The sequence below is a fragment of the Homalodisca vitripennis genome, chromosome 6, assembly GCF_021130785.1.
Source record: "Homalodisca vitripennis isolate AUS2020 chromosome 6, UT_GWSS_2.1, whole genome shotgun sequence".
Lineage (NCBI taxonomy): Eukaryota > Metazoa > Arthropoda > Insecta > Hemiptera > Cicadellidae > Homalodisca > Homalodisca vitripennis.
Genome location: NC_060212.1, coordinates 100754006 through 100767566, shown reverse-complemented (window position 1 = coordinate 100767566; position 13561 = coordinate 100754006). Strand labels below are relative to the sequence as shown.

General features: G+C 34.1%; 2 protein-coding genes across 2 annotated transcripts; both read right to left on the bottom strand.

The window, feature by feature from the left end:
- Positions 1-545: 545 nt before the first annotated feature.
- Positions 546-2921, bottom strand: LOC124365242. Its single transcript, XM_046821204.1, has one exon. The coding sequence runs from the start codon at positions 2819-2821 to the stop codon at positions 626-628; it is 2196 nt and encodes a 731-aa protein (XP_046677160.1). The 5' UTR covers positions 2822-2921; the 3' UTR covers positions 546-625.
- A 2431-nt stretch (positions 2922-5352) lies between these two features.
- LOC124365489 lies at positions 5353-6216 on the bottom strand. Its single transcript, XM_046821471.1, has one exon. It carries the CDS (start codon positions 6214-6216, stop codon positions 5353-5355), a length of 864 nt encoding a protein of 287 aa, XP_046677427.1.
- Between the last annotated feature and the right edge of the window lie 7345 nt (positions 6217-13561).

The following is a 13561-nucleotide window of genomic DNA, read 5'->3' as shown; positions in this document are numbered from 1 at the left end:
CAGCGAGGAGTCCAGGGGGACTTTAATATTTTGGTTGGTCTTAGATCGAGACAGTGTTTGGGACTATGGAATGAAACGTCCGTGGCCAAGAAACTTTAGCGAATGATATCCCGCAACACGTCGTATGGTGTACCTGTACTTTGATCTATGTTGACATTGTTGTTCAATTCGTATGAGTATGTGCAATGGTAATTGGCGGTATGTCAGCGAAGCCTACCAAACAAACTGAAAAAATATTTGTACTGTCTTATTGTCTGCAGGATATATCAAGAATAACTCAGATATAGATTTGAAAATTTGCATGTCACTATACTTCTACGTAGGTCAGCTTGCATTCAATAATTGCGCATGTCCCTCCATAGATTGTCTTTAACATATCCGCTAACGTAATACGGGGTCTGGCATATTCCTAGCTTGATAACTAAATTTTATCACCATTAATAATTAACTTTAGAGATATGTGAGGAAAAGCAGTGATCTGTCAACAATACCAAGAAGTAAACATGTAATTTGACATGTGAAACTATTGCAATAATTAGCCCAGAAATCAATAACACGTTTAAAATAACATAAACAATCTATATTAAATACATACATGTATGGTGTATTTAATATTAAACTTACACTACATAACTTTAGAATTCTTTGTTTCATTTGGTTTCCAAGGTCTGTATGGAAATATATCAGCTTCTCTCGAGGGAAAATACGTAAAATATAGATCGCGAAAATTTCTATTTAATTTGGATCCGTGGTCGTAATGATTGAGCATTGCAGGAAAGAAGTAGCGAGCATTGTCAACTTTTTCCTGTCTCAATCGAGAATTGTAATTTAGTAACTCTCGCTTTACCTGAGAATTAAGCCACTTTTTCCTGTCCCAAGTTAGAAGGCGTTCTTCTCTTTTCGGAATGTCTAGTTTGGGTCCTTTTGTAGATTGAGTTGTCATAGCCGTCTTCCACATCCCTCTGCTCGTTTGTAAGAGTTTTTGTTTCACCTCTTCAGATAAAACCCTCCTTTTTCCTCTTCTGATTTCTAACCATCGCTGTATGGCAGGAAGTTTGTGTAGTTTGGGAAGTTGTGCTAAGGGATCACCCAAATCAGATAGGATTTTAAGAGCACTCCGAAGTTGTTTTTCTCTAGGCAATTCTCGAATCTCTTCACACAGTTTCTGCAATTCTCTATAACCCAAATCTTGTTCTTGGAAGTCCTCATGTGACAGTCTGTCCGTGTATGTCTGTAAGTTGTTTTCTCCAAAAATTACGGACATGTGTTGCTCTTCAACTTCTTGTAACTGGTCCGGGGAGTCTACCACCCCTGAGCTTAATCTTAGATCGGCGAAACTCTGAACAATTGTACTATCTAACTGCGGTTGACTCCAAAAATTACTGTCATCCCGGACCGATATATATGTATCAGTTATGTTGACAATATTATTACTGTCAGGTACCTCTGGGTTTACCGCGAATGAAGTTTCTGTGCCAAAATACCCACTTCCACCTTCAAAACGCGTGCGATAAGACTCTCTCTGATGTTTAACTTGAGTTCCAGAGATATTTCTAGTGAAGGATCTTTTTGTGTCTGAGCCCTCGTCTAAATGCGACTTCAGCGTATCGATGTGTGAAGAAACACAATGGGAGATCAACTCTCCAACTGAAACAGAGGAATCGACAGTCTTTGCGAGTTCACTTTTATTATCCACGTTATTTTTACCTGTGAATGACCCCACCATGGACGATATTGCTCTTCCTGTCGTATCAAGCGAACTTCTCTTATTGCCAGAGTCGTCCAGTAACAGGGAGGGAAGAAGAGCCATGAACACTTTGTCAAGAGCCCAGCTGTGGTATTGCGTTTTACTCCGAAATGGCAATGGCTCCATATAAGGCGTGGAGTACCTGATCCTTTCGTCCTCTAGATCTCCGAATAGAATTTCTTGAATGTGTTTCGCTTCTGAAAATGGTTTTGGAGATGGAAGAATAAAATGCAGCATCGTGAGGAGTACAGGAAGGTGTAGAACGCACACTGCTGACAAAAGAAGTCGTTCGTTGCCGGAAAATGGTTTCTGTAAATTTCCTCTTTTCTTTTTCATCTGCGATTTCAAAATAACAGCATGTACTTCCAGAAGGAAATCTTCGGGGTTGAGAAGAGATCGTTTCATGCAGGATCTGACCTGTCCGGGAGTGACTCTTGTGGTGACCCCGAGATCCAGCAACCACTGGCGAGTACGACCTGTCACCCCCTCTTCGTGATCGGCTTTGATCACGTCACACAATGACGTCACCAGGCAGATCTGTTTGCGGGACGGTTCCTGCCACCACTCTGGCCCACTACCCTTGATCAAGTCACGTATTTTATCCTTTTCTATTTCCTTTTTAAATTGCTTCCAAACATGTCGCTTCCTTTCGGCAACGTTCACTTCTTTCATGTATTCTTTAAGTCTAAGTTTTCGGAATTCTTCCTCATAATATGTCTTACCTGACCACTTCTTTGTATACAACGCGTGTAACCCCGCGTGTCTTCCTTGTGACACTTTTTGCCCAACATCGAACCACGGGCTCACTTCTGTTCTGGGAGATGTCTGCTCTGGTGATATGTGACTCGGTACTCGGATTGATTCATCTTCAGGAGGCTTTTCCGGTTCTTGGATCTCTTCTTCCTTCGGTTGCTGGTTTATGTCTTCAACAGACACCTCTCTTATGACTAACGTCGCACCCTTACCGTCTAAACTGAACTCTAGGTAGTCTTGTTTTACGTTCACATTGTCACTGTTTAATGTGTCGACGCATAAAACACATGGATTTTTCTTTTCCTCATAAGTATTAATCATTATTATTTTACTGTGCAAACGAAACTTGAATACAAAGAAATTTTAATGGTGTGTAACCTACTAATAATTAATCTACGTAGGACTAGTACATTGTTTATATTTGTCTATCACCTGTTCAGTTCAATAATTTTGTTCAATTAAGTCTAACTAACATGAATTAATGCAAATGAAAGACCTTTATATATAAGAGTGATTCAATTAAAATCGTTGTGTTAAAAAATTTTTACATTTTATTCATCAGCTTATAAAAGGTTTGCTCAAAATAATTTTTAAACCACTTGTATAATAATTTGTGGTTGTGACAAACAAGCCCCTCTTGCTCCCAGTTTCATTTTTTGAACGAATTAAAATAATTATCAATTCTTTTTAATAACTTGTATGAATGGTAGTTATTCATATAATCGTGGAAATCTTAATAGAGCGTCTATAAACCAAACTTGTGTTATAAGATTTATAAGTAGTTTCTTGAAACCTTGCAGAGTTCTTGTCTAGACTGTAACTACTGTATTGTGCTACTTGACAGCTGGCTCGTGACTTTTCACCGACCAGTCCGCAGCGGGTTCTGCCTTTGGAATTTTAACTCATCAGCGAGTTTGTTTTAAAACTATTCAGAAAACATCGATCCTCGACTTTCGTCATAAGCAACAGTATATCCGGTTTCCTCTATTTGCTATAAATAATAATGTAAAAGAAATTACACCTGTGTAAGTTCACACAAAAGTTTAACAAACTCCAGAGATATATGTTGGATATATCATATATATATATATATTCTTGTAAATAAAAATGAATCACTAAATGTGTTGCCAAGCACTAGTTTTGGTAACAGCTGGACGAATTTAGCTAATTCCTTTTTTATGTTTTTAGATATTATTCTCTTCTATAAACAACCGTGCACCTGATGACACAATGATATTACCTCTTCTCCTAGATTACACTATATTCTGTATTCTGTGTATTCTACATGTCTCTTATGACGAAACGATGTAAAGAGTTCGTTTTGAGCTACTTCGTGGCGACTTTTTTTATCTCTTCAAACGAACATGAATCCTGATTCCATGAGTCAAGGCTGTGACAGCGTTAGATACCAGACGCTGTACTAAGTGGAAGGTGAACTGGAGCTAAACTCAACATTCACTAAGTAGACTCGGCTGTTACGTTGAAAATATAATTCATTCGCACCAAAAATGTTGCTACACGTACAAACGCTTGCACTTTTTATAATAATTATAATAAGAACTTCTATTTTAAAAATTGCGTGCAAAGGTGCGGATAACAGCTTGTGTTTCTTAGTGCTTATCTCAAAAACGGCTGGAAAAATTCGGATATTTGTTCAATACTCGTTGGAATCTGAAGGAGGTTTTTACGAAGACTAAAATGGAAAAAGTTTCCCAAAATATTTTGGAAATCTGAAAAAATAATGATAACATAATGCGATATTAACTGATTCTAAAAACAGCTGTTGTCCCATTCAGCAGGCAGAAATATTTTCTTGTTTACATTTTAGTAAAAATTAAGTATACAATTCTCAATCTACATATTTATATATTGCCTTGGTCGTAGCAGCACAGTAAACTGAATTATAGTACTCTAGGGAAGTTATAGCATGACCGGTGGGATGCGCGTGAGGAGTGGAGGAGTTGAGCGCGTGGGGGCACAATCTAAAGTAGGGGAGTGAATACGGTGCTACTAACCCTACTGAGAGTTTTCGCCTCCCGGCTCATAGTGGTGGCGGGAGCCGAATATTGTAGTGTTTGCCAACATTTCTAGACCCTTATGTTCTTACCACGGTGGTCTTTTATGATGAGCAATTTAGTATAGGAGACCTTGAGAATATTTGAACATTTCTAGACTCTTTTGAAGTTACGGCGACGAACTTTTATGATGGGGAATTCAATACAGGAAATCTTGGAAATATTGGGACCGGATGTACTGATCTTAACAATGACTATGTTCTGCCGAAATTGTGTTCATAGCTCACCCTGAGTTCGCAGTAGAGATACCTGGTGGTAAGAAAGGGTTCTCATAAATTGGGAAAGGGTAGGAATTTATATTATTCTTGATCTCCAACGACGACAACAGTTCAGAATTGTAATTGTTACGCTTTGTTAGCCATTAAAATTCAATTTATCATATACTAACCGTGTAAGCTTGAGGATTTACGATAGTAGATACAATTATACACTACAAAATTTTCAACTGACATAGCCTAGCTGCTAAATTAAAAATTAATATAAAACTGGTTAAACTAATTTGTCAATATACACAGTAGAATAAGAAAAAACTCAGTTTTATCTACCAACTTGTATCACGTTAATTTAATTATGTATACTTAAAATAACAATAACGCCAACGATCCACACGCAATAGTTAACATAACAAAACCCCATTGCGATATCACTGTATTAAAAAAAAAATAAAATATTGGAATCATCGTCTTACAACATAAATGAAACATATTACTAATTGTTATTATGTTCTTACCTTGTACATGCACTGTTGACAGAACAACTCCTTAAATTTCGCTGCGCTTAATAACACTCAAAGGGCACAATTCCCGTTAAGTCATCATCACCACTGTCACTGTTGTCAACGATAGGTTCCCTGTCTTCGTCACTGCCACTTTCTTCATCCCATTCGTCACTATCGGAGTCCTCGTCGAGTCTCACAACAATCCGTTCTGTCATTTCATCGATTTGACGTTCGAGTTCCATATAAGTTTGTTCCACAGATATCGTATAATCACACCTTTTCCTCCAATATTCTTGAGTGATCAAATCACACGTTTCCTTCACCAATTGTTCCACCGTATTTATATTAAATGTCACATTTTTCTTCGCTACTCTTTCTTTAAGTAGGCTCCAAATTAGTTCAATTGGATTTAAATCTGGATGGTAGGGTGGCAGGCGCAAAACAGTGTGTCCACTTTTAGAAAATATTTCATCAATTTTGTACTTTTTGTATGTGGGCTTGTAGGCTTGTATAAGATTATACAATTCGGGTTTGAACATAGTGCTTGAGTGAACAATGTTACGCTCGGAAAGCCATTTAATCATTTCGGCCTTTCTGCTTGATGTTGTTGGTGCAGGCTCGTCTTGTTTGTTGTGATAGGGGGCGTTATCTATCACCACAACAGAATTATCTTTCAAATTTGGAATTAATTTAGTGTTTACCCATCTTTCATAATTCTCGTAGTTCATGTCATCGTGATAGTCCCCTGACTTCTTCCCTGATTTGAACGTAAGTAGAGCATTGTTAATAAATCCACCTTCCTCGCCTGCGTGGACAATTTTAAGTCGTTGTCCTTTACTTAGAGGTGTCTTCAGTCCCGAAGTGGTACCATCTGTCCAACCATTGGTTTTGGTGTGTGTTGAGTGAATATATGTTTCATCCATGTACACTATTGGCCTTTTTTTTATTTCTATACTCGGCTAAACGTTTTAAATACTTAATACGTAATTCACGGATGTCGAAACGTTCGGTTAAAATATTTCTGTTATTAGTAGCTTTTTTCCAGCGGAATCCCAACTTCTTCAATATTTTTGTAAGCGCCCACTTACTTCCCTTAAAATCTATTTTTTCCCTTAACACATTTAATAATGATTTCAATGTAGGCCGTTCGCCTTGTTGTCGATGAAAATTATTTATTGTTCTTCGAACTACACCCAAATCAAAATTGTCCAGATCACTTTTAGTATGTTTGCGTTTTCTTACTTTGTTGGGCGTAATAAAAGAATTGCCAATTGGACTTATTTTTTTTTCCTCCTTCAAAATTCCTCTCAGCGTGCTTTCTGAAATTCCAGTTGCCTCTACGACACGCTGTTGAACTTTCTTCAAATTTATAAGTGTGTTGGTTTCTGCTTCCCGTTTCATAAAATGGTAAACATTTGCAATCACTTCTCTTGTTTGGCTGTGTATAACCTTTCTACCTCCAATTTTACTTTTTACATTACGATCCATCATAAACTCTTTACTTAAAACGTAATGAGCACAACGCAATTAATTCACAAATTGTATTACAACTCGTGAATTGGCACAAGCGAATGTTTTTAGGGCGGCACGTATAGAAGACTGGTGACCGAAGTTCACAAGGCTGAATACGGCAACAGACTGAGCCGCTCCACCCCCCACCACTTTAGTTCCGTCTTTGCCTACGGCGCATCTCGAAGTCACCGGTCATGCTATAAATTCCCTACAGTACCATAAATACATTGGGCCAGAAGAAGTTAACAAATATATATTGCACCAATCATATTATAGTTACGTTTTTATGAAACTATTTATTTAATCTGAGAAGTAACTCTAAGGTGTATACTGATATAATAAATTTTCTGTAAATACTATATATAATATATGCGTTTATTAATATATAGTTACTAGGGTTCGTTTATTTTGCATTTTGGACGGAATATGTATTTATGCATTGTATTGCGTTTTACTAACATGCGCATATATCATGTTATGGTGGCAATAACGCTCAAACTTGACTAGAAAATTTAGGTGTAGGTCTCGACTATTGCTATTTATTTATTGGATAAATACTACAAAACAGCGTGTTGCCCAATTACATTACACCACTACTATATTACCGTTATTAAAATTAAAGTTATTAAGGGGAAGTTAAAGTACAATCACAGTCTTCTTTGCACCAGTAAACTCAGAAAAATATTGACGAACAGGCACGAGTCACTTTAATATTATTGTAATTTTTATATATAGGTAATCATACATTCATTGCATGTGCATGTTCATTGTATTATATGTTGTATTTATTTAATTTCTACTGTTATTTATTAAATGTTATATATTATATTTTAATTTATTAGCACTATTTATTTTATGTTCGCTCTTATCAATCTTATAATTTCGTTAGCTAGTTGATTCCTTGTTCCTGTTGCACAGAGAGTTTTTTATAAATATTTTTTCCTTTACGTAATTATTTATTATTCTACTTTTGTTGATATCTACCTATACCTTAGTTGTTTTTTATTGTTTTTTATATAAAGTACAATTTATTTGAATCATTTTTCTGAGTTGTTTCCATACTTGAGTAATTATTGTTGTTTTGTTAATCTTTATTTTTATTTTTTGTTATGTTTTGGATATTTATAACTTGTTATATCTTTGGATACTTATTATTTATTATCAAATTTTTGTATAGGCCTACCTATTTTGTTACTTTATGTAGATATTTCATCTGATTGTATTAATTTTTTTCCCCGCTGTATTCTACCATCTATGCTTGTCTTTGTAAATTGGCTGCTGCCGTTGGAAATAAATAAATCATAATAAACATACAAAGCGACAATTGATATTACTTTGAAGTGTGAAAATAAAGCAAAACTTTTTTATTAAAAATAAGCTTTCAAACATCAACAACAGATCATTAATGACTAAAAATAGTTATAACGATTGAAGACCTGTAAATTTTGTTGTGTCGTGTTTTATCATAATTGTGTACATCATTTTATCCATAACAGACTACATAGATTAACATTCAAATTCAATATGCATAAAATCGATAGTAAATATTTTAAAACTGCTTTTACTATTTTAAGTAATTTGATTTTAGTATAGAGAAAGGTTGATCAGCTGTTTACATAGAACAACTGTTACTGTTTTAAGGTCATAACAGATTTAGTTAAAAATATTAGGGATTATATTTCTTCAGTGAAAAGTATTTTATCGTGTAGACAAATCGAGGACATGTGAGACCACAATGGATAAATTGACATTCCCACGTAGTCAGGGCGTATGTGGTCGGAATTACTGCTTCGATTTGACCTGTCCCACATGTCACGCTTTAGTAAACAATCCGTACACAACCTATATTTAGTTTACAATTCGTAATCAATTCTTTTCTAAAAGTTTCAAAAAGACCGATTGAACAATAAGCTACATAAACCTATATACACTCTATAGTTAATCTATTTCGAACAAAGAACTGGGACTATTTCTTCAAAAATAAAAAAATGTGAATGATTTTGTGAAAATAAAATAAATCTAATACCCCTATGAACTATTTGAGGAAAACTATCATGCACAAAAGAAAGTATATTGGTATTTATATAATAAACCCTTGCTGACTGCATATAAGTGTGCGGATATTGTAATCACCAAGAAAATCATTCTATTGTAATTGTCCTCATAGCAGGAACGAGGACAATTTCCACATCACTTCATTGAACAAGTGCTCCAGAGCCCAAAAGTTCCAAACGTGTGAACTATAAGAAAAATCACAACTCCGTATTTGTGATTTGAAAAAGATTTTTGGAATGGTTATAACATGCCATAAACGTTTTGTAACGAAAGGTTTTTTTGCCATATTGATCAATATACGAAATTCTGACTACATGTTAATCGCGTAAGACAAAATTATTAATATTTCTGCGTCACAAAATCAAGTGCAGAAGAGAAGGTAGGCTATATCTAACACCCCTGGTCCGCTCAGAATAGCTCGACCCTCAATGTCGCAATGTTCTAGTGCAAGTACGAGTATATGTCAGGTAACTAAGTACCTGTGCAGAAGAGAAGGTAGGCCATACCTAACACCCCTCCACGTGCGCTGGTCCGCTCAGAATAGCTCGACCCTCAATGTCGCAAAGTTCCAGTGTAAGTACGAGTATACGTGTCAGGTAACTAAGTACCTGTACAGAAGAGAAGGTAGGCCATACCTAACACCCCTCCAAGTGCGCTGGTCCGCTCAGAATAGCTCGACCCTCAATGTCGCAAAGTTCCAGTGTAAGTACGAGTATACGTTAGGTAACTAAGTACCTGTACAGAAGAGAAGGTAGGCCATACCTAACACCCCTCCAAGTGCGCTGGTCCGCTCAGAATAGCTCGACCCTCAATGTCGCAAAGTTCCAGTGTAAGTACGAGTATACGTTAGGTAACTAAGTACCTGTGCAGAAGAGAAGGTAGGCCATACCTAACACCCCTCCAAGTGCGCTGGTCCGCTCAGAATAGCTCGACCCTCAATGTCGCAAAGTTCCAGTGTAAGTACGAGTATACGTTAGGTAACTAAGTACCTGTGCAGAAGAGAAGGTAGGCCATACCTAACACCCCTCCAAGTGCGCTGGTCCGCTCAGAATAGCTCGACCCTCATTGTCGCAGGGGATCAGCGTCCAGATAACGACGAGACTAGGCCAAGTGCGTCCCATTGTGTGGCCGAGCCTCCCGTCCGATCTGATAAAACTGGAACTTCTGCACACACGTTGTCGAAATACGACATTTTTCATTTATAAATGTTGGCAAGAAAGTCCAGACAAACTTCTAGTTGTGATATTATTAACTTTTCGAAATGTAATACTACTATCAACTACAATCAAATAGTTTCTCATGTGGCTTTATTACTGAGTTGTACTAAACTATTTATTTGGCCCTGGTTTTACTGTTTTTTTTTTCTTTTTGAGGAACTTCTTCTCCTCTTAAGATTTGTTTTAGTCTTTTTAGGGACTGGTGCAAATTCCTGTAGAACAGTTCTAAGACAGGATTTACCCTTACATGAATCTGATACGTTTGTTGGCAGATTACTTCCTGACTGTCCACAAATTTCTTTATCCACTAATTTGGGTACTGATATTTTATTTTTAAAGGGTTTTACTTTTATAGGTTTTTCAGCTGATGTACTTGATTCTTTTAGAGCTGTAATTTTTCTTCTGTACATTTGCTAGCCTTAAAAATTGATATAAATTCATCTTGAACAAAATGAATAATTAGTTTTATAATTCTATATTAAAATACGTATATATCATATAGAAATAATCCATTTATTCTAAAATTACCGTTTTAAAACTATAGGCTAATGATATCCCTTTCCGGCTTTTAGAATGTAGGCCTACATTTTACGTGGCTGTTATCTCAAGATGTACTAGAGATAAATTGGATGAAATTTTAAAAGATTTCATTTGTTAAATATTATTACTAATTATATTTACACATAATCCATGTGCATTCAAGCTTGGTGGATTATAAATGATTGCAAAAGGTACTATATACTTATGTCTACAGCTATTGCAGTTGTTCATATATCAATCCTTCTCATGTTTAGGAAAAACATATTTGCCACATTTATAAAATATGAAGGAAAGTAAATTAATGAAATATTTAAAACAAGTAGTAATCTTAACGTTTCTTAAAAATATTAACAAAATAATATTAATTTACATAAATAAAGATATACTTCTATATATATATATAATTTATATATATATATATATATATTATATATATATATATAAAATAGATTAAAAGTTGATTCAAACTATTTATTTACATAATAATATAATGTAGCATATAAACTGCAATATATACATATTATAATTTGTATAACCCGTAAAAAAGAAGCTCGCTCTTGAATCTAACTTTTATTTATTAAGTATGGTATTAAAGAAAAGAAAACTTATCCATACAAACAAAATTAAAATATATCCAAATGTATACACATTTGTATAAAGTAGATAAATTATTATCTAGTAAGAAATTTTAAGTCTCTAATACACATACATACATAAATTAAAAATTAATTACTAAAATCAAATCGAAACTTAATTTTTTACAAATGTTTATCATACGTACATACACATACTAAAATATTGCATTGTAATGTTAAAAAATAATGTTTATTCACTGATAGCATGATATTTAGTTGTAACAATTTCAAATATACAGACATTCCATCATGAAACCTTATAAGACATATACATATGTATCTAATTACATGGACACGGTAAAATACAAATACTATAGATAACCTAATTTTTACCATTTTCACTTCTAATAATTGGATGTTGTTATGTACTTATAAAAACCGTTGTACACTGGTATCGATAACCCTACGATATTTGAAGAACCATATAAATAAAAACTTCGTTTTACACTTAGATGACTAACTGTGATATGACTATTTCTTTTCCAAACTTTGACCACCAGAAAATCACCATCTTGATCCAGAAAATTATTTTTTTGTAAAAAAATCGCCTTGCATGTGTTACGAAATACCAGAGATACACTTTTTACACACATGAGATTGGCCGCCATCTTGAAACTTTTACTGGTTGAGATTGGCTAACAAACATATCCAAGCCATGCCACTGTAAGAAGTTTATTTTCAATCAGTTTTACAACCATTATCTTGTTCTAACACACAGTGTCAGAATATTGCACAGCCGCCATCAGACACGTTTCTAAATATGAAGAAATATGACGTATTAACAATCACTGTTGTAAATGACCTGATAATTATTATACGTTTTCCTAAATGATGCATAATAACTGAAAAACAACCATTCATTTTCCAAATGTTAAATAGATGCCATCATGAAACTTTATGGCATCGAATTCATGACCTATCATAACAATGAGTAATTCATTTGAAATAAATGTAAAGTAAGTTGTTTCCAATTATCTAAAACCATTATGAAATTTGTCATTTTGCGTCTATGTTGGTGAATAGTCGAGTTGAAATTTGTGGACATATGCGAACAGCAATCATCTTGACAGTTCTTATTGCTTGAGATTAGCCAATGAACTCCTTTAACCAGTATTGCCTCTCTAACAAAGTTTAATCTGTAAAAGCGTGTAGGTATCGTTTTTACAAGGTCGCACAGATCGCATAAGCCCATATACATATTCATACTATAAATTTAATATTTATATTATGTTGCTTTTAGGCTCTATAGATAACCTAAAATATATCTAATATTTATAACTGGATTATTACCCTAATGTAATAACTCATATAGCACGAAATATCTAATAATCATATCGTAGTACAGATTTAAATCAAAGTACTATAAATAATATTGCTATTAATTTCCAATTAGGCTATTAATATCCGGTATATTATACTTTTAATATATTTCTAATAATTCTTACATGAATATTTCCGTTGTTTGATGTTTGATTTTTCTATTCTTAGATGTTTGATTCTATATTGTTGTGCTATACTAATAATCCTACTTAGTATTGTCAATAAAGTATAAAAGTTTTGTTAGGTAAAATATTTCATTTCCTTTTTGTTAAATGTTTTTGTGATAATGATTTTTTTCGTTAGTCTAATTAATAATCAGATTTTATAGCTAAATTGTCCGCTTGTAAAAGACCAATTATTAAAATTACAATAATCCCTTATTCCAATATTTCTAATTAGAGGGTAGGCCTAAATTGTGTTGCTTCAATCTCTTTTATTTTTATTTAGTATCCACCATTATTACAATAATAATCAACAATATTCGTATAACTAATACAATGTACCAATATAGGCCTACTAGTACTGTAAAAGTATACAATAATACATGAATTAAATATGTGGACAGCAAATAAGACACAAAAAGAAGTCAGGAGCTGGTGAGCAAAAACAGTAAACAAGTGTAACAAGTCTAGTATCTAGACAAAAAAGCGCAACAATTAAAAATAAAATTTGAACAACTATAAAAACAGTAAAATTTTTAAAGCAATAACAAGAGATAAACTTGAAAACTACAACAATATGATAAAATGTTAAAAATAACAAAATTAAATTTCCTAAAGAAATGACAAAAGATACACTTAGAACAAACTTCACCAATCAGGTCGATTACTAAAATAAGCTAGATAAACAGAGTGTAACAATTGTGTAGAACAAATAGTGTAGAAAATTTACCCACATCAGAAATTGCTATATTTTTATGATGCTGCCACAACAAAAGCCTAACTAGAGTTTCTTATAAATAATTTTAAACAGTTCTTTTCTGAATTTAG